Source organism: Ranitomeya variabilis, chromosome 6 (assembly GCF_051348905.1).
Source record: "Ranitomeya variabilis isolate aRanVar5 chromosome 6, aRanVar5.hap1, whole genome shotgun sequence".
Classification (NCBI taxonomy): domain Eukaryota; kingdom Metazoa; phylum Chordata; class Amphibia; order Anura; family Dendrobatidae; genus Ranitomeya; species Ranitomeya variabilis.
In genome coordinates, this window is record NC_135237.1 from 569,721,296 (window position 1) to 569,746,563 (window position 25,268).

Below are 25,268 nucleotides of genomic sequence, written 5' to 3' on the forward strand. Positions count from 1 at the left end.
GGGTCTATATGGCTGAAAATACCCAAACTTGACACCATTCTAAAAACTACACCCCTCAAGGTGCTCAAAACCAGATTCAAGAAGTTTATTAACCCTTTACGTGCTTCACAGCAACTGAAACAATGTGGAAGGAAAAAATGAACATTTAACTTTTTTTGCAAACATTTTACTTCAGAACCAATTTATTTTATTTTCACAAGTGTAAAAAGAGAAAATGAACCACAAACTTTGTTGTGCAATTTCTCCTAAATACGCCGATACCTCATATGTGGGGGTAAACCACTGTTTGGCCGCACGACAGGGCTTGGAAGAGAAGGAGCGCCGTTTGACTTTTTCAATGCAGAATTGGCTGGAATTGAGATCGGACACCATGTCGCGTTTGCAGAGCCCCTAATGTGCCTAAACAGTGGAAACCCCCCACAAGTGACACTATTTTGGAAACTAGACCCATTAAGAACTTATCTAGATGTGTGGTGAGCACTTTGAACCCCCAAGTGCTTCACAGAAATTTATAACGTAGAGCCGTGAAAAAAAAATCTTTTTTTTTTCCTCAAAAATGATTTTTTAGCTTGCAATTAGTTATTTTCTCAACGGTAGCAGGAGAAATTGGACCACAAAGTTTGTTGTCCAGTTTGTCCTGAGTACGCTGATACCCCATATGTGGGGGGGGGGGGGGGCACTGTTTGGGCGCATGGCAGAGCTCGGAAGGGAAGGAGCACCGTTTTGGAATGCAGACTTTGATAGAATGGTCTGCGGGCGTTATGTTGCGTTTGCAGAGCCCCTGATGTACCCAAACAGTAGAAAACCCCCACAAGTGACCCCATTTTGGAGACTAGACCCCCCAGGGAACTTATGTAGATGTGTGGTGAGCACTTTGAACACCCAGGTGCTTCACAGAACTTTATAATGCAGAGTCGTGAAAATAAAAATGTTTTTTTTCCACAAAAATGATTTTTTTAGGCCCCAATTTTTTTTCCCCAAGGGTAACAAGAGAATTTGGACCCCAAAATTTGTTGTCCAATTTGTTCTGAGTACGCTGATACCCCATATGAGGGGGGGACCACTGTTTGGGCACACATCAGGGCTCGGAAAGGAAGTAGTGATGTTTTAAAATGCAGACTTTGATGCAATGGTCTGCGGGCGTCATGTTGCATTTTCAGAGCCCCGATGTACCTAAACAGTAGAAACCCCCCACAAGTGACCCCATTTTGGAAACTAGACCCCCCAAGGAACTTATCTAGATGTGTGGTGAGCATTTTTGACGCAGAGCCATGAAAATAAAAAATCATTTTTTTTCCCACAAAAATGATTTATTAGCCACCAATTTATTTTTTATTTTTGCAAGGGTAACAGGAGAAACTGGACCCCAAAAGTTGTTGTCCAATTAGTCCTGAGTACGCTGATACCCCAAATATGGGGGTAAACCACAGTTTGGGCGCACGGCAGAGCTCAGAAGGGAGGGAGCTCCAACTGACTTTTTGAGTGCAAAATTGGCTGTCGCGTTTGGAGACCCCCTGATGTACCTAAACAGTGGAAACCCCCCAATTCTAACTCCAACCGTAACCCCAAAAGACCCCTAACGCTAATCCGAACCCAATCCATAACCCTGATCAAAATCCTAACCTCAAAACACCCCTAACCCTAATCCCAGCCCTAACCATAACCCTAATCACAACCCTAATGCCAAAACACCCCTAATCCCAACCCTAACCCTAATCAAATCCCTAAACCCAACACACCCCTAATCATATAGTCTCAACCCTAACCTCAAACCTAACCCTAATCGCAACCCTAACCTTAACCCTAATCCCAAACCTAACCCTAATCCCAGACATAACCCTAATGCCAACCCTAATCCCAACCCTAACCCTAATCCAAACCCTAAACCTAATCCCAGCTATAACCCTAACTTTAGCCCCAACCCTAACCCTAACTTTAGCCCCAATCCTAACCCTAACTTTAGCCCCAACCCTAACCCTAACTTTAGCCCCAACCTTAACCCTAACTTTAGCACCAACCCTATCCCTAGCCCTAACCCTAACTTTAGCCCCAACCCTAACCGGAAAATAGAAATACATACATTTTTTTTTTATTTCATCCTAACTAAGGGGGTGATAAAGGGGGGGGGGGGGGTTACTATTTTTTTTTATTTTGATCACTGTGATAGGATCTCACAGTGTCCAAAATAAAACACGAGGAAGAATCTTCCTCTGTTGGCCGGGGCAGATCACGGCGGGTGCACTGCGCATGCGCCCGCCATCTTCTTCCCAAAGGAAGAAGCCGGCGGCCAGCAGGGGACGCAGGAGGACCCAGGGACACCGGTAAGTATAACAGGGTCCCCGATTCCCCTATTTCTCTGTCCTCTGATGTGCGATCACATCAGAGGACAGAGAATGACACGCCACTTTTTTTTTGTGGTCGCCGGTAAACGGTTTATTACCGGCGATCGCAAAACAGGGGTCAGTAAAAACCGAGTCCGATCATGTTCTTTGGGGTCTTGGCTACCTCCGACAGCCAAGACCTCAAAGATCTGCCGGGTGCCGGCTGGTGGGTGCATTGCGCATGCACACGCCATTTGTTTCCGGGAAAAAGATGGCGGCGCCCATCGTGAGCCACGAGGAGCATCGGGGGAGACGGGTGAGGATTGGGGACCCCATTTCTCTGTCCTCTGATGTGAGATCACATTGGAGGACAGAGAAATTAAATGGGAAATTGCGTTTTTTTTTTTTTTGCAGCCACCGGTAAACTGTTAATTACCGGCGATCACAACCCGGGGGTCGGTAAAAACCGACCTGAATCATGTTCTCTGGGGTCTCGGCTACCCCTGGCAACCGAGACCCCAGAGAAAATTTGACTATACACTTTTTCCACAGCGCTGTGGTTTAAGTAGCCTTAACTGCAGCCGCTAAAAGGCGTTTCAGTGGTCGTTAAGGGGTTAAATCATGACACCGCTCTGCTCCATGATAACTGCTATTGTCCCAATTCATCTTGTCTAAACAGTAATAATATTTTATTTCATCTGTGCATTATTACTAATGCAGTAATAATAATCTTTATATAGCGCTAACATATTCCGCAGGGCTTTACAGGTTGCACACATTATCATCACTGTCCCTGTTGGGGCTCACAATCTAGATTCCCTATCAGTATGTCTTTGGAATGTGGGAGGAAACCGGAGAACCCGGAGGAAACACACGCAAACACGGGGAGAACATACAAACTCCTTGCAGATGTTGTCCTTGGCAATAATTACCTATTCACAATAATTATTGACACTTAGCTTGGTGCAGTGAAGCGTATCACGTGAAAATGTGGGTTTTAGTACTTTAATTATAGTGCTTTGGAACAAAGCACTATACTGTTATTCCACCGTGGTAAACTTCTTCTTATTCTTATTATTCAGTCCGCACGTAATGCGGCCCGAACCGCTAAACTCACAGACTCCAGTGAGGTGTCATTTCGAAGCCAGCGTTCCTGAGAGGTGTGCTAAGTATTTTTCGTGCCGATCGGATTTGTAGTTTTTGCGCAATTTGTGTTTGAAAAAAGTCTTTCAATGCGTTTCAATAGGGAAATTTTCCTATACGTTTATAATGGGCTGGTTTCTGAGGCAATTTCTAAAAATAACTGCCACCTGGCTGATTAGCTCATTGATATGCGCAGTCAGACACAGTTACTATGCCAACGCCTATGAAGTCTACATCAGCTCACCAGGTCACAAGTTTTGTCAGATAATATCAGCTCTTAAAGTGACAGTACAGCACAATTCCAAACCACTATCCTTAGTCTTATGATTATTAGACTGTGGCCCGATTCTAACTCATCGGGTATTCTAGAATATGTATGTCCACGAAGTATATTGCACAGCCACGCAGTATACAGTGCAGAGCCGCGCAGTACACAGCGCAGAGCCGCGCAGTACACAGCGCAGAGCCGCGCAGTACACAGCGCAGAGCCGCGCAGCACACAGCGCAGAGCCGCGCAGTATACAGCGCAGAGCCGCGCAGTACACAGCGCAGAGCCGCGCAGTACAGAGCGCAGAGCCGCGCAGTATACCGCGCAGAGCCGTGCAGTGCACAGCGCAGAGCCGCGCAGTACACAGCGCAGAGCCGCGCAGTATAAAGCGCAGAGCCGCGCAGTACACAGCGCAGAGCCGCGCAGTACACAGCGCAGAGCCGCGCAGTACACAGCGCAGAGCCGTGCAGTATACAGCGCAGAGCCGCGCAGTATACAGCGCAGAGCCGCGCAGTACACAGCGCAGAGCCGCCCAGTATACAGCGCAGAGCCGCGCAGTATACAGCGCAGAGCTGCGCAGTACACAGCGTAGAGCCACGCAGTATACAGCGCAGAGCCGCGCAGTATACAGCGCAGAGCCGCGTAGTATACAGCGCAGAGCCCCGCAGTATACAGTGCAGAGCCCCGCAGTATACAGCGCAGAGCCGTGCAGTACACAGCGCAGAGCCGCGCAGTACACAGCGCAGAGCCGCGCAGTATACAGCGCAGACACACGCAGTACACAGCACGGACACGCGCAGTACACAGCGCAGAGCCGCGCAGTACACAGCGCAGAGCCGCGCAGTACACAGCGCAGAGCCGCGTAGTATACAGCGAAGAGCCACGCAGTATATAGCGCAGAGCCGCGCAGTACAAAGCGCAGAGCCGCGCAGTATACAGCGCAGAGCCGCGTAGTATACAGCGCAGAGCCGCGTAGTATACAGCGCAGAGCCACACAGTATACAGCGCAGAGCCACGCAGTATACAGCGCAGAGCCACGTAGTTATACTGCCCAGTCACGTAGTATATTGTCCAGTCACATAGTATACTGCATATCCCTGTTAAAAAAAAAAAAAAGAATTAAAATAAAAAAGTTACATACTCACCTCCTGGAGCGGCCGGTATCTGATGGTTGTTGAACCTCCTAGAGCGGCCGGTACACGATGCTTGTTGCACCTGGAGTTGCCGGTACCCGATGCTTGTTGCGCGCTCCAGTCCCAAGAGTGCATTGCGGTCTCATGAGATGATGACGTAGCGGTGTTGTGAGACAGAAAGACGGAAGTGCCCTTAGACAATTATATAGTAGATTACCCCGCTCACCAAATCGGACCCCGAGGGGCCCGGCTCACCAAATCGGACCCAGAGTGACCCCGCCCACCAAATCGGACCCAGAGTGACCCCGCCCACCAAATCGGACCCAGAGTGGCTCCGCCCACCAAATCGAACCCAGAGTGACCCCTTCCACCAAATCAGACCCAGAGTGACCCCTTCCACCAAATCGGACCCAGAGTGACCCCACCCACCAAATCGGACCCTGAGGTGCCCAGCCCACCAAATGAGACCCTGAGGTGCCCAGCCCACCAAATCGGACCGAGTGACCCCACCCACCAAATTGGTCCCTAAGGTGCCCCGCCCACCAAATCGGACCCAGAGTGGCTCCGCCCACCGAATCGGACCCAGAGTGGCCGCGCCCACAGAATCGGACCAAAAGTGACCCCGCCCACCGAATCGGACCTAGATTTACCCCGCCCACAAAATCAGACCCAGATTGACCCAACCCACCAAATCGGACCGCCTGAGGGGCACCCAAGTGTGAAAGTCTTGCAGGGGCAGCCCGGGCACCATTCCAAAGCACTATCTGTAGTTCCTTCAGGAAATACCCATCTAGTTCTTCTTATTATTCAGTCCGCACGTAATGCGGCCCGAACCGCTAAACTCACAGACTCCAGTGAGGTGTCATTTCGAAGCCAGCGTTCCTGAGAGGTGTGCTAAGTATTTTTCATGTCGATCGGATTTGTAGTTTTGGCGCAATTTGCGTTTGAAAAAAGTGTCTCAATGCATTTCAATAGGGAAATTTTCCAATACGTTTATAATGGGCCTGATTTCTGAGGCAATTTCTAAAAATAACTGCCACCTGGCTGATTACCTCATTGATATGCGCAGTGAGACCCAGTTACTATGCCAACACCTATAAACTCTACATCAGCCCACCAGGTCACAAGTTTTGTCAGATAATATCAGCTCTTAAAGTGACAGTACAGCACAATTACAAAGCACTATCTGTAGTCTTATCATTATTGCCCCGCTCACCAAATCGGACCCAGCCCACCAAATCGGACCAGAGTGCCCCCGCTTGCCAAATCGGACCCAGAGTGCCCCCGCCCGCCAAATTGGACCCAGAGTGGCGCCGCCCGCCAAATCGGACCCAGAGTGCCCCCGCCCGCCAAATCGGACCCAGAGTGGCGCCGCCCGCCAAATCGGACCCAGAGTGGCGCCGCCCGCCAAATCGGACCCAGAGTGGTGCCCCCGCCCGCCAAATCGGACCCAGAGTGGCGCCGCCCGCCAAATCGGACCCAGAGTGGCACCGCCCGCCAAATCGGACCCAGAGTGGCGCCGCCCGCCAAATCGGACCCAGAGTGGCGCCCCCCGCCAAATCGGACCCAGAGTGGCGCCGCCCGCCAAATCGGACCCAGAGTGGCGCCGCCCGCCAAATCGGACCCAGAGTGGCGCCTGTCCGCCAAGTCGGACCCAGAGTGGCGCCGCCCGCCAAATCGGACCCAGAGTGGCGCCGCCCGCCAAATCGGACCCAGAGTGCCCCCGCCCGCCAAATCGGACCCAGAGTGCCCCCGCCCGCCAAATCGGACCCAGATTGCCGCCGCCCGCCAAATCGGACCCAGAGTGGCGCCGCCCGCCAACTCGGACCCAGAGTGGCGCCGCCCGCCAAGTCGGACCCAGAGTGGCGCCGCCCGTCAAATCGGACCCGGAGTGGCGCCGCCCGTCAAATCGGACCCGGAGTGGCGCCGCCCGTCAAATCGGACCCGGAGTGGCGCCGCCCGCAAAGTCGGACCCGGAGTGGCGCCGCACGCCAAGTCGGACCCGGAGTGGCGCCGCCCGCCAAGTCGGACCCGGAGTGGCGCCGCCCGCCAAATCGGACCCGGAGTGGCGCCGCCCGCCAAATCGGACCCGGAGTGGTGCCGCCCGCCAAATCGGACCCGGAGTGGCGCCGCCCGCCAAATCGGACCCGGAGTGGCGCCGCCCGCCAAATCGGACCCGGAGTGGCGCCGCCCGCCAAATCGGACCCGGAGTGGCGCCGGCCGCCAAATCGGACCCAGAGTGGCGCCAGCCGCCAAATCGGACCCAGAGTGGCGCCGGCCGCCAAATCGGACCCAGAGTGACCCCGCCCACCAAACCTGACCCAGAGTGACCCCGCCCACCAAACCTGACCCAGATTGACCCAACCCACCAAATCAGACCCAGAGTGACTCCGCCTACCAAATCGGACCGCCTGAGGGGCACCCAAGTGTGAAAGTCTTGCAGGGGCAGCCCTGGCACCATTCCAAAGCACTATCTGTAGTTCCTTCAGGAAATACCCATCTAGTTACATTTATAAATAAGATTTCACACAGCCTCACTTAGCACTTTTTCACAGTCCCTTTCTCTCTAATAATAAGTAATGTTGTTGTCACTCTTTTCTGGCAATTTGCAGTATTGGCACAATTATTATTATTATTATTATTTATTACTATAGCGCCATTTATTCCATGGCGCTTTACATGTGAGGAGGGGTATACATAATAAAAACAGGTACAATAATCTTAATACAAGTCACAGCTGGTACAGGAGGAGGGAGGACCCTGCCCGCAAGGGCTCACAATCTACAAGGGATGGGTGAGGATACAGTAGGTGAGGGTAGAGCTGGTCGTGCAGCGGTTTGGTGGATCGGTGGTCACTGCAGGTTGTAGGCTTGTCGGAAGAGGTGGGTCTTCAGGCTCTTTTTGAAGGTTTCGATGGTAGGCGAGAGTCTGATGGGGTAGAGAATTCCAGAGTAGGGGGGATACGCGGGAGAAGTCTTGGATGCGGTTGTGGGAAGAGGAGATAAGTGGGGAGTAGAGAAGGCGATCTTGTGAGGGTCGGAGGTTGCGTGGAGGTAAGTCGAGGTCACAGATGTATGGAGGAGACAGACTGTGGATGGCTTTGTATGTCACGGTTAGGGTTTTGTACTGGAGTCTCTGGGTAATGCGGAGCCAGTGCAGGGATTGACAGAGGGGAGAGGCCCTTTTTTATCCTTCCCCCCCAGTCCCAACGCTGACCACATACTAATTGATCTTATTTAAGAAACCTTCGGAAGCAGTAGTAATATTTACAATCTATGGCCCTCTAATACACATCGTACGATTCTCGCGCATTGTCTCTGATTGCCCGCCAACTGTGCGCATGCGCAGGCCACTGGCTCGCTAGTTCTCAGAGCTCCGGTAGATACATGGCCATGTGCTTTCATCACAATACAGTCTAAATCAGAATTCCTTAAATATTCATCTCACCTATACATTTGATCCTTAAAAAAATCCTTTTTTTGGATGTTAGTTTTGAGGTTGACCATAGTTGTCGGATTCAGACTGACATTTATCGTAAACCTACGTCAGTCAATTCACTGATTCATGCATCCTCTTCTCGTAATTCTTCCACAATTAGGGCCATCCCAGTCGGACAGTTCCTACAGATGAGGCAGATTTGCTCATCTGACGCCAAATTTGAAGCACAGGCCTCAGATCTGAAAGCAAGATTTTCCGCACGTGGGTACTCCAACAGGTGCCTAAATCAGGGATATCAGAGAGCTAGGGCTACCCCATGTAGTGATTTTCTTACGCCTTCCAGGGACCGACCACGCACTACCAATAATGGACCCATAAGGTTTATTTCTACATTTAACCATGGATGGGAGGATATGAGGCAGATCCTCAAAAAACATTGGTCCATCTTGAGTGCCGAGCCCTCCCTGGGAGCAACCTTAGGTGATTGTCCATCTATGTCTGCCAGGAGGTCTAAAAACCTTAGTGACCTTTTTTTGTGCAGTCATTATATTCCTACCTCTAATCATCCTTTTGGCTCTAGGGGCCCCATACCCGGTTCTATACCATGTGGTCACTGTCTTGCCTGCACAAATGTCCTGTGCTGCATGACATTTCTCTCCTCCGATGGAAAAAAACAATTTGATATCAGACATCGAATTTCGTGTAGCAGCATGAACGTCATCTATTATGCCACATGTGGCTGTCCTGAAATCTATATAGGCCTTACATCTAGAGAACTATGAATGCGTGTGCGTGAGTGTGTGCAGGACATTTTCTGCTACTCCCTCTACATCCCTCGCCTGGGTGCTTTCTTTTAACTTATTTTTATTTGTTTTTACTTGTATGTTATGTCTTATAATCTTTTTCTGTCCAAATTTCACAGCAGGACTTTCCGCCCAGTCCATCTCCAGTTTGTCTCTGACTGATTGCCTTTCAACTGATCACCCTCCCTGCCTGTCTATGCCGCCAGCCCTTGGACATATGCAGAATTATTGTTGATATTTGTATCGTGTTACTGTTATTTGCTGTCGTTTTTAATGGTATATTTGTATTGCACTTGGTTGGTGTGATTACATCGATATCATCGTTTGTGTAGGTTTCTGTTTGGTGCCATTAGGGGAATCCCTTATGGCTTGTCTGTTTACCATATATAGTAAGCTCGATGTTGATGCCGTGGGAGTGCGCATGCGTGCCGCCGATCATGGTCTCCGTCATGTATCGGCGCGTCTTTTGGCCTTTCTTGCACGCCTGGGACTTCCCCTGTCCCCACGAGTGCGCAGCAATGCATGACGTCCCTGTGTATCTGCCGGAGCCTGAGATGGACGGGGCGCATACACGATATAGACCACCATCATTGGCCTTCTAGACAACACGTGTCTTGTCACATGGCCATAAAAGGTCCTGTCTGCCCTACACGTACATTCCCCTTGATAAAGCGGTGTATTTGACACGCAAAACGCGCGTCGGGGTCTCCTACACCTGGCCCAGGGTCCTCTATTCTCTGCCTGTGGTAAGTTTTGTCCTGTGACTTTCTAATGTTCTGCCTTTACCTTATATTCTGTCTGAGGGGCTACCTTACAGCTTAAGATAGTACTACACTGGCACTTTACATAAATGTTTTCATGTCTATTTGGGCAGTTGTAATTATGGATCCCCTGGTCTCTCTGTCTCCATCCTGCTAATGTTTTACCGTGCACAATCCCTGATGGGTATATTGGTTATATACATGTTCTGGTTTAATTATTAATAAAATATTTGTTACTATTTATACCTGAGTGCTCCCTTTTCTCCTTTCATTTGTACATTCTTTGGAGTGGGGATTTGTTTTTGCTTTAAAATTAAGCACCTTAACCGCTAGCAAATCTCTGCCGGTTACAAGAGGCGGGCTGTTAACTCTTTACTGGTCGGCGTCATTCCCATCAGTGATCGGGCGGATCTCTGCACTCGGTGATTTCCTCGTTCCTGATATTAATTCCTTGTTACCATGTGTGTCCCCCCCATACACTGCACACACTGGATGTATATATACAGGAGCGCCGCCGCCGCCTGTGTCTCTTTCCGGCCTCTCAGCTGCTCCTCACATCGTACAATCCGCTTCCTGCACGGTACAGATTGTGGTACAGACCCCTGCGGTGGTGACCGGTGCCGGGAATAGAAGGGATGAGCTCCCGAAGCAGTTTTATCTCTGCAGAGACCCAGTGATGTGCAGCCCGGGAGGACTATGGGGAGATCCCGGGGCTCCTCCCGGCTCCTTCCTGCCTCCTCCGCCAGTGACGGCTATAGACATGTAGGGGAGATGTCAGGGAGGAGGAGGACACGGAGACAGCGCGCTCTTCTGGCCGGTAATGGCCGCTTATCCCCGGCAGGGAAGCACAAGGGGAGAGCGGAGCTTCAAGGGCTCAGACAGGGGCGGGGCCTGTGTCCAGTGTCAGCCAATAGGAGCTCAGGAGGAGGCAGCCAATCAGTGCGCAGTGTGACTGTACATATAGGAGGCGCCTCCAGCTCCGTGCTCAGTTTTCCTTCCAGGAGATTCTTGTGTCAGTTCTTGTCGATCACACGATGGCAGAGATCGCGCCAGGTGCCGCCGCTCCTCCTCCCGCCGAACCGGCCGCCAAATCCAAGAAGCAGCCCAAGAAGTCCGCCGCAGGAGGCGCCAAAAAGAGCAAGAAGCCCTCTGGTCCCAGCGTGTCCGAGCTGATCGTCAAAGCCGTGTCCGCCTCTAAAGAGCGCAGCGGTGTGTCCCTGGCCGCCCTGAAGAAGGCTCTGTCTGCCGGAGGGTACGATGTGGAGAAGAATAAACAGCCGCCTGAAGCTGGCCGTCCGGGGTCTGGTCAACAAGGGAGCCCTGCTCCAGGTGAAGGGCAGCGGCGCCTCCGGCTCCTTCAAGCTGAACAAGGAGACGAAGGATAAGGCGGCCAAGAAGAAGCCGGCGACTGCGGCCAAAGCCAAGAAACCCGCAGCCAAGAAGGCTGCTAAATCCCCGAAGAAGCCTAAGAAGGCTCCGACCGCGGCCAAGAAGAGCCCGAAAAAGGCCAAGAAGCCCGCAGCCAAGAGCCCCAAGAAGCCGAAGGCCGCTCCAAAGCCCAAGAAGGTGACGAAGAGTCCCGCTAAGAAGGTGGCGAAACCCAAAGCTGCCAAGAGTCCGGCTAAGAAGGCGGCTAAAGCGAAGAAGCCTGCGGCCAAGAAGTAAGAGGAGCCGCCCTGTCCTCATACCACAAAGGCTCTTATCAGAGCCACCACCTCCTCCCCGCAGAGCTGTATGATCAGTGCCACCACCTCCTCCCCGCAGAGCTGTATGATCAGTGCCACCACCTCCTCCCCGCAGAGCTGTATGATCAGTGCCACCACCTCCTCCCCGCAGAGCTGTATGATCAGTGCCACCTCCTCCTCCCCGCAGAGCTGTATGATCAGTGCCACCACCTCCTCCCCGCAGAGCTGTATGATCAGTGCCACCACCTCCTCCCCGCAGAGCTGTATGATCAGTGCCACCACCTCCTCCCCGCAGAGCTGTATGATCAGTGCCACCACCTCCTCCCCGCAGAGCTGTATGATCAGTGCCACCACCTCCTCCCTGCAGAGCTGTACGATCAGTGCCACCCAGTGGCATAGCTAGGGTTTTGGCTCGGGGGCGAAGCTTCTGAGTGGGCCGCTAACCAGGTAACCTTGATTACAACTCGGTGATGCGCCCTAATAGTGGAGAACCTCAGCAGATGACCGCACTATTACTGAAGATAATCTCTATATAAGGCTACGTTCACATTTGCGTTGTTGGGCGCAGCGTCGTCGACGCATGCGTCATGCGCCCCTATTTTTAACATGGGGGGGCGCATGGACATGCGCCGGTATGCGTTGTCATGCATTGTATAACGCATGCATTTTTTTTGCGCACCAGACAGGGCGCGGACGACGCTACAGGTTGCAGTTTTGATGCGTCACATTTCCGAAGAAAAACGCATGCAACGCACCTGCGTCGTAAATGCACCAAAAAAACACATTAGTGTCTATAAAAAACGCATAGGGCGCAGTTGCCTGCGTTGAGCCGCGTTTTTTGACGCATGCGCCTTTTGAATAATTTTATTTTTTGGGGGGCGTTTTGAATCTTCAATTGCATAGGACAATGCATGCGTCAAAAAACGCTGCGTTGTGTATGCGTTTGACGTGCGTTGCGTCGACGACGTGGCGCCCAACAACACAAATGTGAACGCAGCCTAACACCACCATGGATATTACCGCCATATGGTCAGTGGTAGATACCAGCCCTACAGAACATATATATAAGAGATCACAGCACAGTTACAGATAATGACTTACCGCTGACGTTCTTTATGATGGAATCGTCACTTTTCCCGTCTTTTCCATCTGGCCCAGACCGACATGACAACTTCTTCCAGCAACGACTCGTCTGCAGAGAAAACAACAAAGACAAGTTTCACTTCTCATATTCCAGCCCCATCTCCATCTATTCCCAACCTGCACAAACTCCGCATCCTGCTGACACCCCAAGTACTGAGCCGCTGCTGCCGTATGTGTCCCTATTACTGCCCCTGATACCCCAATACTGAGCCGCTGCTGCCGTATGTGTCCCTATTACTGCCCCTGATACCCCAATACTGAGCCGCTGCTGCCGTATGTGTCCCTATTACTGCACCTGATACCCCAATACTAATCCCCACACTGTATGATGCCCCTCTAGATAGCCTCCATATAGTATAATGCACCAGATCATCCTCAATAAAGTATAATGTATATGATGCCCACATTGCTATACACTACGTGGCTGTGCAATATACTATGTGGCTGTGCAATATACTATGTGGCTGTGCAATATACTATGTGGCTGTGCAATATACTACGTGGACTGTGCAATATACTACGTGGACTGTGCAATATACTACGTGAGCTGTGCAATATACTACGTGGACTGTGCTATGTACTACGTGGACTGTGCTATGTACTACGTGGCTGTGTTATACACTACATGGGCTGTGCAATATACTACGTGGGCTGTTCAATATACTACGTGGGCTGTTCAATATACTACGTGGGCTGTGCAATATACTACGTGGGCTGTGCAATATACTACGTGGGCTGTGCAATATACTACGTGGCTGTGCAATATACTACGTTGGGTGTGCTATATACTTCGTGGGCTGTAGTATAAGGTAGCACCCACAGGCAGACACTGTAGTATAAGGCAGCACACCCACAGGCAGACCCTGTAGTATAATGCACCCCCCCAAAGGCAGACCCTGTAGTATAAGGCAGCACACCCATAGGCAGACCTTGTAGTATAATGCAGACCCCCCAAAGGCAAAGGCAGACCCTGTAGTATAAGGCAGACCCCCCAGAGGCAGACCCTGTAGCATTAGGCAGAACCCCACAAGAAGACCCTGTAGTATTAGGCAGACTCCCCCTATAGGCAGACCCCCCATAGGCAGACCCTTTAGTATTAGGCAGATTCTGTAGTATAAGGCAGTACCCCTTAAAAAAAATACTCACCTCTCTTCTTCCTGGTTCCTGCGCTGCTCCCGCTCGTCTTGGTGCCTGGCAGTGACTCATCACATCCGCAGCGCTCCTTCCCTCATTATAGCAGTCAGCTGTATCGGCTAAATGCCGGTACAGCTGACCCCGAGATGACAGTTGGGGGGCTCACTGCTGCCACCCGGCTCCCCAGCCTGCTCAGGGGCCCCATAGCGGCCGGCGGCAGAGCAGGGAGATCGATTCTACCTGCTCTGCCGCACAAGGTGACTGCAGTAGAGTAGCTCCGGGTGAGCACCAGGTCCGGGTGCCCCCCTGGTAGCTACGCTACTGGTGCCACCGCCTCCTCCCCGCAGAGCTGTATGATCAGTGCCGCCTCCTCCCCGTAGAGCTGTATGATCAGTGTCCGGACTTTTGCGGTTACTACATATGTAATTCATGAGCTGCTGATAATCAGGCTGGATGTTGGCGCAATGTGTAGCTGTGGGGATGGCTGTGAAGTAGAGATGCTCAGCGCTGTGCACACTGGGACATGGCAGCGCAGTTAGGTGGCGGCTGATCCAGGAGCCGAGGGTAAAGATAAGGGAAGTGCTGAGAGGCGGATCTAGAGGTGGGGGCGGGGTTACAGGGCGAGAGGCGGAGCTTTCCAGTAACGGTGATTGGTTAAGCATATCAGGCTTTTATTGACTTCTTTTTAATACAACAACCAATGGCGTGAAGGTGGCGTGTTTCCCATTGACCAATGAGGTCGCGCACATGGGGATAAATACCCTGCTCCCGCCGCTCCTCACATCACATCTGTGCACGTCGTCTATCCAGCGCTATGGCCAGAACCAAGCAGACCGCCCGTAAATCCACCGGAGGGAAAGCTCCCCGCAAGCAGCTGGCCACTAAGGCCGCCAGGAAGAGCGCTCCCGCCACCGGCGGAGTGAAGAAGCCGCATCGTTACCGCCCGGGGACAGTCGCTCTCCGTGAGATCCGCCGCTACCAGAAGTCCACCGAGCTGCTGATCCGTAAGCTTCCCTTCCAGCGCCTGGTGAGGGAGATCGCCCAGGACTTCAAGACCGATCTGCGCTTCCAGAGCTCGGCGGTGATGGCGCTGCAGGAGGCCAGCGAGGCTTATCTGGTGGGGCTGTTCGAGGACACCAACCTGTGCGCCATCCACGCCAAGAGGGTCACCATCATGCCCAAAGACATCCAGCTGGCCCGCAGGATTCGCGGGGAGAGAGCTTAGATCTTCCGAGGCGCCGAGGACAACACACAGGCTCTTTTCAGAGCCACCAAATCCTCCCACAAACGAGCTGATTTCTCTTCGTATCCTTCAGCAGAAACTGCCGGGACCGCGTTTGTCGGTGCTGTTCTGTGACTGCTGCGGTTGTGGCCGGTTTACACCTGAGAGAGAACCTGTTCACCTTGTTTTGAGAGTGTCATTAATATGCAACTCTCACCCTCGTATATAGCACAGTCTATCCCGATATCCTAGAATTTTGTTTTTTCTTTAATTGAGCGGTTTCTCTTCTGGGGGATGGAGCTGCCGGGTCTTGTTACAGGCAGCGCCCCCCTCTGTCCCCAGTAATGGCCGCCTTGTGACCTCCTGTAATGTGGATGGAGCAGTTACTTCTGGGGATGAGTCTTGATGAGCGGCTGCTGGATGCACTTCGTTTACAAGCCCGCAGGTCCGGCCGGTAGGACGATTTGTGTTCTCGCTGTAACACTGGGGTCAGTCCAGCTGCCGCTCTCACTACACCGGGAAGATCACAGAAAACGACCAAGTCTTCACACTGTAGGTCTCTAGAATACTCCGCGCATTGTGCAGCGTCACTACGAAATACTCAGCCCTGACCTCGGTCACCGACCACTCACCGCCGGATCTACTCATCTGTGCGACATCCAGTCCTGAACTCGTGGTGCCGTTATTCTGTTCCTCAGCGCAGCTTAACATCTTGTGGTTATTTCTAGGGGATTTTAGTCTAATTGCTGCATAATGTTGAGACGTCTCTGGAATAGGCTATAAATAAGTGTGAAAGTAGAAGCTCCGTTATAGAAGCCGCGCTGTGTCCTGGTGCGCTGTGTCCTGGTGCGCTGTGTCCTGGTGCGCTGTGTCCTGGTGCGCTGTGTCCTGGTGCGCTGTGTCCTGGTGCGCTGTGTCCTGGAGTGCGCTGCTGAGCGCTATATCTCCATACATCCTCGCAGGGTCCTAGTGCCGCCGGCGCTCTGCTGGTTACACGGCTGCTGCTCCTTATTCCTGGCTCTTATGATGATGGTTTAGTTTCAGGTCTGAATTTCACTTTGTTTTCTTGATTTGCGACTTTGATGAAAATAGATCCCTTCCGGTGCGATGGTCGCGACAGATCTCATTTGTGGCCAGTGGATTGTAACGTCATTATCTTCCCGTTCTCGCTCCTCTAGATGCGGAGCCGCCCTGGGACTCGTTTTACCTGCTGCTCCGTAATGGCGGCCCGTCCTGAAACCACGGAGCGGTGACTGAGGGGATGCGATCGTCCTTGACAATGATCGGTCGCCGCTTGTTTTCCCTGAAGATTTTTCATTATTTTACATTGGCAGCTGGAGACCGAAGCAGAAATTGTACAATGAGCGGGAAATGCAAAATCACCAACTGCTCAGTGAGTCCCAGGAGGAGAGGAGACAATGGAGCCACTGCAGGAAGGTGAGAGGCTGCTGTGTGATTACAGGGTGAGCTCCGCTCCTTCCTCCTCTGCGGATATTGCGGCACTTTCTCCAGTTACCAGAATTCTGCGACTTTCATATCGTTCTGATGTAATTATTATTACTGCTCATAAATAAGACAAGGAGCCCCCGACATGGACCAATAGTGACACCTGTGTCTGTGCCCAGATCTACCACTAGGGGGCAAGGACTCAGACAGTGCGGCCAATATGTGCGGTAATATCGCCCCCGTGTGGTCACTGCAGAGAAGGACATTAAACTAACAGGACAGGAATCCGGCATTGTCTGCCGGATAGGAGTTGTAGTCACATCCGCCTTCTCGTCTCCACATATAGATATCACACACAAGGCCCGGAAGTGTTATTATCACTACACAGCTCATCACACATCACTGAGGAGAGAGAAAGAAAGGGAAATACAGACAAGAGATCAGCCAATCAGTGAGAGGGGAGGAGCCTGTATTGTGACACGCCCCCCGAATGGCGTCATCGTTGTCCTGTTCTCACTCCGGTCCGCTCACCCTCCATATAAAGGAAGGACTCCGCGCTGATCTCACAATCAGCTGAAGATTTTCTGAACGATGTCTGGTCGCGGTAAAGGAGGGAAAGGTCTCGGGAAGGGCGGCGCCAAGCGGCACAGGAAGGTGCTCCGGGATAACATCCAGGGCATCACCAAGCCTGCCATCCGCCGTCTCGCTCGCAGGGGAGGCGTCAAGCGCATCTCCGGCCTCATCTATGAGGAGACTCGCGGCGTCCTGAAAGTCTTCCTGGAGAACGTGATCCGTGACGCCGTCACCTACACCGAGCACGCCAAGAGGAAGACCGTCACCGCCATGGACGTGGTGTACGCGCTCAAGCGCCAGGGCCGCACTCTCTACGGCTTCGGAGGTTAATGCTTCTCCGCTCCGTCCTCACCCCCCAAAGGTTTTTCTCAGAGCCGCCCACATCTCCTGGGGAAGGGCTGCAATTCCTGCTGCGGGGCCGGGATACATCCGGTGCTCTGGATTGCGGGAATGAGCTCCCAAGATCGGTGACTGTACACTCCACAGTGCCGGGGAGGGACGAATACTCTGATATCCCGCAGGTGATGGAGCAGACAGTAGTAAGAAGTGCAGTGAGGGCCCGCGCCGTGTAACCAGGGCCGTTTTCTGCAGACAGATTGATTGGGGAGTTGATAGTTTTCTGTGATCGCCCTTGTGTGAAGTGAGAGGCCGCTAAACGCGAGCAAATCGCCCGAGATCTGTTGCTCTGAGGCCGCGTGTTACCTGGATGACGACAGAGGAGGAGCTCAGCCAGTGAGCGGGAAATTCAAACTTATCAGCCAATAATAAATGAGCATCAGGTCCACGGCTCCGCCCACAGGAGACGCCGGCGCTAACTGGTTAGTGTCCAATATTTCCTACCTCCGATCTCTAAGGTATTTCCTGATTACACAGTGACTCGAGTCCGAAGCTTGCACTGGGGAGAATCACACCCGATCATCTGCAGCATCCCCTGCGATGGAGTGTGGCGGATATACAGCGCTATATGCGGGTATCGGCCACTTCCACGCCCCCTCGCGCTATACTCCGTGCTCCCACTGCAGGATGTGGAGGTCGGGGAGATTATTAGGAAGGAGCCGAGGTCGGAGCACAAGGGGCAGATTCTCCGCACAGACAGGAAAGATCAGATGCAGAATAAGATCTGTCACATTTCTGTCAGCAGCGACATTTGCTCCAAAGGGAAAACCAAAATCCTACATAGGAGTTTTATCTGCGGAGATCCAGGGGCCACAATGAGCAGTTACACGGTGACCGCCCGGCGCACTGCCGCTCCTCACACACCGGGATATTCTCTGGGGTTATAATTGGCGGCGCAGTGACTGCAGTGATTCCCGCATCCTCTATTCCAGCTCCTCCTATTATATCCTCCAGGTGATGACGCTGTAATCTGATCGTACCAGCAATATCCTGCAGACAGCGCGGATTCTGCGCACCTGATCCCATGTCCATCAGTGGACACAGTGCTCCTGATCGGCCGAGTGCTGTGTAATAATAATAATAATAATAATTTTATTTATATAGCGCCAACATATTCCGCAGCGCTTTACAACTTATAGAGGGGACTTATACAGACAACAGACATTACAGCATAACAATAATCACAGTTCAAAACAGATACCAGGAGGAATGAGGGCCCTGCTGCTCGCAAGCTTACAAACTATGAGGAAGAGGGGAGACACGAGAGGTGGATGGTAACAATTGCTTTAGTTATTTGGACCAGCCATAGTGTAAGGCTCGGGTGTTCATGTAAAGCTGCATGACCCAGTTAACTGCCTAAGTATGTAACAGTACAGACACAGAGGGCTATTAACTGCAATCCACATGGCCGTATCCACATACCCCGATATAGTGCCGTGTATCCACATACCCGATATAGTGCCGTGTATTCACATATACCCCGATATAGTGCCGTGTATCCACATATACCCCCATATAATGCTGTGTATCCACATACCCCGTATAGTGCTGTGTATCCACATACCCCGATATAATGCTGTGTATCCACATACCCCGATATAGTGCTGTGTATCCACATATACCCCCATATAATGCTGTGTATCCACATACCCCGTATAGTGCCGTGTATCCCGATACCCCCATATAGTGCTGTGACTTGATGATGAGCGGTTGCTGCTGATCCTGAATGATTTTCTTTTTGTTTTCCAACAATATTGTAACATCTAAAAATAACAAATCTTACAATGAGCGGGAAATTCAAAATCATTAACCGCTCAGTGACCGGCCAATCAGAGAGCAGATAAACGTGAACGCCCGTAACCTACACGCCCCAGAAATGCGTCATCGATCTGCAGTTCCCTCTCAGGTCCGCCCTACCGAGAGCTCGTCTCTGCTGTGGTTGGTGAACGATTAGTGAAGCTCCGGACGATCTGTGCTTCTCTGCTGTTCAATCTTCAGGCTCCGGTCACTGGGGGATAGGAAATCACTGATTATGGAGAACTGCAAGAAATAACAGACTCCAAATGGTTAACAATGGCGCCTCCTGTGGGCGGAGCCGTAGAATTGAAGCTTAATTATTAGCTGACTACAGAATGTGATATTTCCGCTCCCTGCCTTTATTGCTCCTCCACCACACTCCATACAGTGCAGGATGCCTCCACAGTTCTGTATACCCCCATATAGTGCTGTATACCCAAACAGTGCAGAACGCAAACCACCATTCCAAAATAAATCATAATCCACCACTGCGCCCCACCAACTATAAATACTACATAGCCATTTTCCCCACCTAATACATATATACATGAAATAGCCCCTGTACTCTTTCCTCCAATTAGCAGGCAACGCCCCCCACTATGTGCCCCCCTCTCCCCCATTGTATTCACATGCCCCTTCCTCCCCAATTCATTGTCATGTTGAATCTTGCATCTGAAGCAGGATATGGAAAACAGACTTGTGGAAACACCAATCAGCTGCAGGGGAGGAATGTATGACGTCATACTGATCACATGACTTCATTTCTCCTATAGCACAGTGAGCAGACAGCGGTGCTCATTTGCATGGCTGGGCTATAAATGCGGCTGCACTGGGAGGAGCAGGATCACTATTCTCACCTCACTGAATAGGTTGTCCTGCGATCATCATGCCTGATCCCGCCAAGTCTGCCCCAGCGGCCAAGAAGGGCTCCAAGAAAGCCGTGACCAAGACTCAGAAGAAGGACGGAAAGAAGCGGAGGAAGACCAGGAAGGAGAGCTACGCCATCTACGTGTACAAGGTGCTGAAGCAGGTGCACCCCGACACCGGCATCTCCTCCAAGGCCATGGGCATCATGAACTCCTTCGTCAACGACATCTTCGAGCGCATCGCAGGGGAAGCCTCCCGCCTGGCTCACTACAACAAGCGCTCCACCATCACCTCCCGGGAGATCCAGACCGCCGTGCGCCTGCTGCTGCCCGGAGAGCTGGCCAAGCACGCCGTGTCCGAGGGCACCAAGGCCGTCACCAAGTACACCAGCGCCAAGTGATCGGCTCCGTGCTCCGCTCCTCACCACAAAGGCTCTTCTAAGAGCCGCCCACACCCTCACTAGAAGAGCTGCTTCTCCGCCGGGTCCTGTCCTCTTCTCCGCCGGGTCCTGTCCTCTTCTCCGCCGGGTCCTGTCCTCTTCTCCGCCGGGTCCTGTCCTCTTCTCCGCCGGGTCCTGTCCTCTTCTCCGCCGGGTCCTGTCCTCTTCTCCGCCGGGTCCTGTCCTCTTCTCCGCCGGGTCCTGTCCTCTTCTCCGCCGGGTCCTGTCCTCTTCTCCGCCGGGTCCTGTTCTCTTCTCCGCCGGGTCCTGTCCTCTTCTCCGCCGCGGCCGCTTCTGTTTCCACTTGATTCGTGGTTGTCGGTGCAGCTGCGGCTGTGATGTTTTTCTTTGTGATTAGTTGAGCAGTTACCGGGTAAGAAACCGTGTAGATGGGAGTTGTAGGTGAGGAGGAAACATTACTGGAGAGATTACTGCTCTGGAGCAATATATTCTGCCGGAGACACCAGAAAAGAGCAGATTCCTCACTACAGGAGATAAAGAAATGCTCATGTCCCCTTATCTCCGGTGTCCTCACCTGCACCGGGCGCTGGCAGCCGCTGATCTCCGGTGTCCTCACCTGCACCGGGCGCTGGCAGCCGCTGATCTCCGGTGTCCTCACCTGTACCGGGCGCTGGCAGCCGCTGATCTCCGGTGTCCTCACCTGTACCGGGCGCTGGCAGCCGCTGATCTCCGGTGTCCTCACCTGCACCAGCCGCTGATCTCCGGTGTCCTCACCTGCACCGGGCGCTGGCAGCCGCTGATCTCCGGTGTCCTCACCTGCACCGGGCGCTGGCAGCCGCTGATCTCCGGTGTCCTCACCTGCACCGGCTCATGTTCCTCGGGCTCCTACAATCTCTTCTCCCGGGCATTGGCGGCTCTGGTGCAGACACTGCTGGCTGTGCGGCTTCATCATCCCTCTTCTGTCCCATGATCACACACAGGAGCACGGAGCCGTCTCTCCCTCCTCACACGAGCGGACTTCCCTGTATGGGAGTATAGCACTATATGCGGGTATGGTGGTATTTAGCACTGTATGGAGTGTGGTGGAGGAGCAATAAAGGCAGGGAGCGGAAATATCACATTCTGCAGTCAGCTAATAATTAAGCTTCACGTCTACGGCTCCGCCCACAGGAGGCGCCATTGTTAACCATTTGGAGTCTGTTATTTCTTGCAGTTCTCCATAATCAGTGATTTCCTATCTGCAGTGACCGGAGCCTGAAGATTGAACAGCAGAGAAGCACAGATCGTCCGGAGCTTCACTAACCGTTCACCAACCACAGCAGAGACGAGCTCCCGGTAGGGCGGACCTGAGAGGGAACTGCAGATTGGTGACGCATTTCTGGGGCGTGTATGTTACGGGCGTTCACGTTTATCTGCTCTCTGATTGGCCGGTCACTGAGCGGTTAATGATTTTGAATTTCCCGCTCATTGTAAGATTTCTGTTATTTTTAGATGTTACAATATTGTGGGAAAACAAAAAGAAAATCATTCAGGATCAGCAGCAACCGCTCATCATCAAGACACAGCACTATATGGGGGTATCGGGATACACAGCACTAAATGGGGGTATGCGGATACACAGCACTACATCAGGGTATCGGGATAAACGGCACTATATGGGGGTATCGGGATATACGGCACTATATCGGGGTATCGGGATACACGGCACTATATCGGGGTATGTGGATACACAGCATTATATCGGGGTATGTGGATACACAGCACTATACGGGGTATGTGGATACACAGCATTATATGGGGGTATATGTGGATACACGGCACTATATCGGGGTATATGTGAATACACGGCACTATATCGGGTATGTGGATACACGGCACTATATCGGGGTATGTGGATACGGCCATGTGGATTGCAGTTAATAGCCCTCTGTGTCTGTACTGCTACATACTTAGGCAGTTAACTGGTTCATGCAGCTTTACATGAACACCCGAGCCTTACACTATGGCTGGTCCAAATAACTAAAGCAATTGTTACCATCCACCTCTCGTGTCTCCCCTCTTCCTCATAGTTTGTAAGCTTGCGAGCAGCAGGGCCCTCATTCCTCCTGGTATCTGTTTTGAACTGTGATTATTGTTATGCTGTAATGTCTGTTGTCTGTATAAGTCCCCTCTATAAGTTGTAAAGCGCTGCGGAATATGTTGGCGCTATATAAATAAAATTATTATTATTATTATTATTACACAGCACTCGGCCGATCAGGAGCACTGTGTCCACTGATGGACATGGGATCAGGTGCGCAGAATCCGCGCTGTCTGCAGGATATTGCTGGTACGATCAGATTACAGCGTCATCACCTGGAGGATATAATAGGAGGAGCTGGAATAGAGGATGCGGGAATCACTGCAGTCACTGCGCCGCCAATTATAACCCCAGAGAATATCCCGGTGTGTGAGGAGCGGCAGTGCGCCGGGCGGTCACCGTGTAACTGCTCATTGTGGCCCCTGGATCTCCGCAGATAAAACTCCTATGTAGGATTTTGGTTTTCCCTTTGGAGCAAATGTCGCTGCTGACAGAAATGTGACAGATCTTATTCTGCATCTGATCTTTCCTGTCTGTGCGGAGAATCTGCCCCCTGTGCTCCGACCCCGGCTCCTTCCTAATAATCTCCCCGACCTCCACATCCTGCAGTGGGAGCACGGAGTATAGCGCGAGGGGGCGTGGAAGTGGCCGATACCCGCATATAGCGCTGTATATCCGCCACACTCCATCGCAGGGGATGCTGCAGATGATCGGGTGTGATTCTCCCCAGTGCAAGCTTCGGACTCGAGTCACTGTGTAATCAGGAAATACCTTAGAGATCGGAGGTAGGAAATATTGGACACTAACCAGTTAGCGCCGGCGTCTCCTGTGGGCGGAGCCGTGGACCTGATGCTCATTTATTATTGGCTGATAAGTTTGAATTTCCCGCTCACTGGCTGAGCTCCTCCTCTGTCGTCATCCAGGTAACACGCGGCCTCAGAGCAACAGATCTCGGGCGATTTGCTCGCGTTTAGCGGCCTCTCACTTCACACAAGGGCGATCACAGAAAACTATCAACTCCCCAATCAATCTGTCTGCAGAAAACGGCCCTGGTTACACGGCGCGGGCCCTCACTGCACTTCTTACTACTGTCTGCTCCATCACCTGCGGGATATCAAGAGTATTCGTCCCTCCCCGGCACTGTGGAGTGTACAGTCACCGATCTTGGGAGCTCATTCCCGCAATCCAGAGCACCGGATGTATCCCGGCCCCGCAGCAGGAATTGCAGCCCTTCCCCAGGAGATGTGGGCGGCTCTGAGAAGAGCCTTTGGGGAGTAAGGACGGAGCGGAGAAGCATTAACCTCCGAAGCCGTAGAGAGTGCGGCCCTGGCGCTTGAGCGCATACACCACGTCCATGGCGGTGACGGTCTTCCTCTTGGCGTGCTCGGTGTAGGTGACGGCGTCACGGATCACGTTCTCCAGGAAGACTTTCAGGACGCCGCGAGTCTCCTCATAGATGAGGCCGGAGATGCGCTTGACGCCTCCCCTGCGAGCGAGACGGCGGATGGCAGGCTTGGTGATGCCCTGGATGTTATCCCGGAGCACCTTCCTGTGCCGCTTGGCGCCGCCCTTCCCGAGACCTTTTCCTCCTTTACCGCGACCAGACATCGTTCAGAAAATCTTTAGCAGACTGTGAGATCAGCGCGGAATCTTTCCGTTATATGGAGTGTGAGCGGACCGGAGTGAGAACTGGACAAAGATGACGCCTCCCGGGGGTATGTCACAATACAGGCTCCTCCCCTCTCACTGATTGGCTGATCATATGTCTGCAGAGACCACACGGGGGCGCTATTACCGCTATTATATAGCCAGTGCGGACCTGAGAGGAAACTGACAGCGAATCGTTTTTATTGGCTCCTCTCCTGATTGGCTGCAACAGAACAATACTGATATTTTCCCCGCTCATTGTATGTTAGTTGTTATTTTTCCAGCTTTTATTACTAAATGGTAAAAGATAGAAAAAGAAGATAAATCTTTGAGAAAGGGAGCAGCAGTCAGGTATCAGGAAGGCTCCTCTGATCTCAGCAGCTCCTCTGTCGTCCATGTTACAGGTGGTGTCAGGATGGCCATTATTGATGACTGCAGAGAGCGGTAGATTGTGAGCCCTCGCGGGCAGGGTCCTCTCTCCTACTGTACCAGTTGTGACTTGTATTGTTCAAGATTATTGTACTTGTTTTTATTATGTATACCCCTCCTCACATGTAAAGCACCATGGAATAAATGGCGCTATAATAATAAATAACCTACTATATAATTGTCTAAGGGTCACTTCCGTCTTTCTGTCTGTCTGTCACAGAATTCACAAGTCGCTGATTGGTCGCAGTCAATAGGCCACGGCCAATCAGCGACGGGCACAGTGCGGCTGCGAAATGGCCTCAGTGCCCGCTCCATACACCCCTCCAGTCAGCGCTCACACAGGGTTAATGGCAGCGTTAACAGACCGCGTTATGCCGCGGTGTAACGCACTCCGTTAACGCTGCTATTAACCCTGGGTGACCAACTTTTTACTATTGATGCTGCCTATGCAGCATCAATAGTAAAAAGATCTAATGTTAAAAATAATTAAAAAAATAATTATATACTCACCTTCCAGCGCCTTTCCCGCTCCTTGCGACGGTCCGGTCCATGCATTGCGGTCTCGCGAGATGATGACGTAGC

General features: G+C 52.1%; 2 protein-coding genes and 1 pseudogene across 2 annotated transcripts; all 3 read left to right on the forward strand.

Annotated features, from left to right (window-relative positions):
• The first annotated feature begins 10,885 nt into the window (after positions 1-10,885).
• On the forward strand, positions 10,886-11,532 carry LOC143781667 (histone H1A-like; annotated as a pseudogene).
• A 3,107-nt stretch (positions 11,533-14,639) lies between these two features.
• LOC143781668 (histone H3) lies at positions 14,640-15,251 on the forward strand. Its single transcript, XM_077268396.1, has one exon. It carries the CDS (start codon positions 14,644-14,646, stop codon positions 15,052-15,054), a length of 411 nt encoding a protein of 136 aa, XP_077124511.1. The 5' UTR covers positions 14,640-14,643; the 3' UTR covers positions 15,055-15,251.
• Positions 15,252-20,064: 4,813 nt separating this feature from the next.
• Positions 20,065-20,579, forward strand: LOC143781669 (histone H2B 1.1-like). The gene has a single exon (XM_077268397.1). It carries the CDS (start codon positions 20,150-20,152, stop codon positions 20,528-20,530), a length of 381 nt encoding a protein of 126 aa, XP_077124512.1. The 5' UTR covers positions 20,065-20,149; the 3' UTR covers positions 20,531-20,579.
• The last annotated feature ends 4,689 nt before the right edge of the window (positions 20,580-25,268 follow it).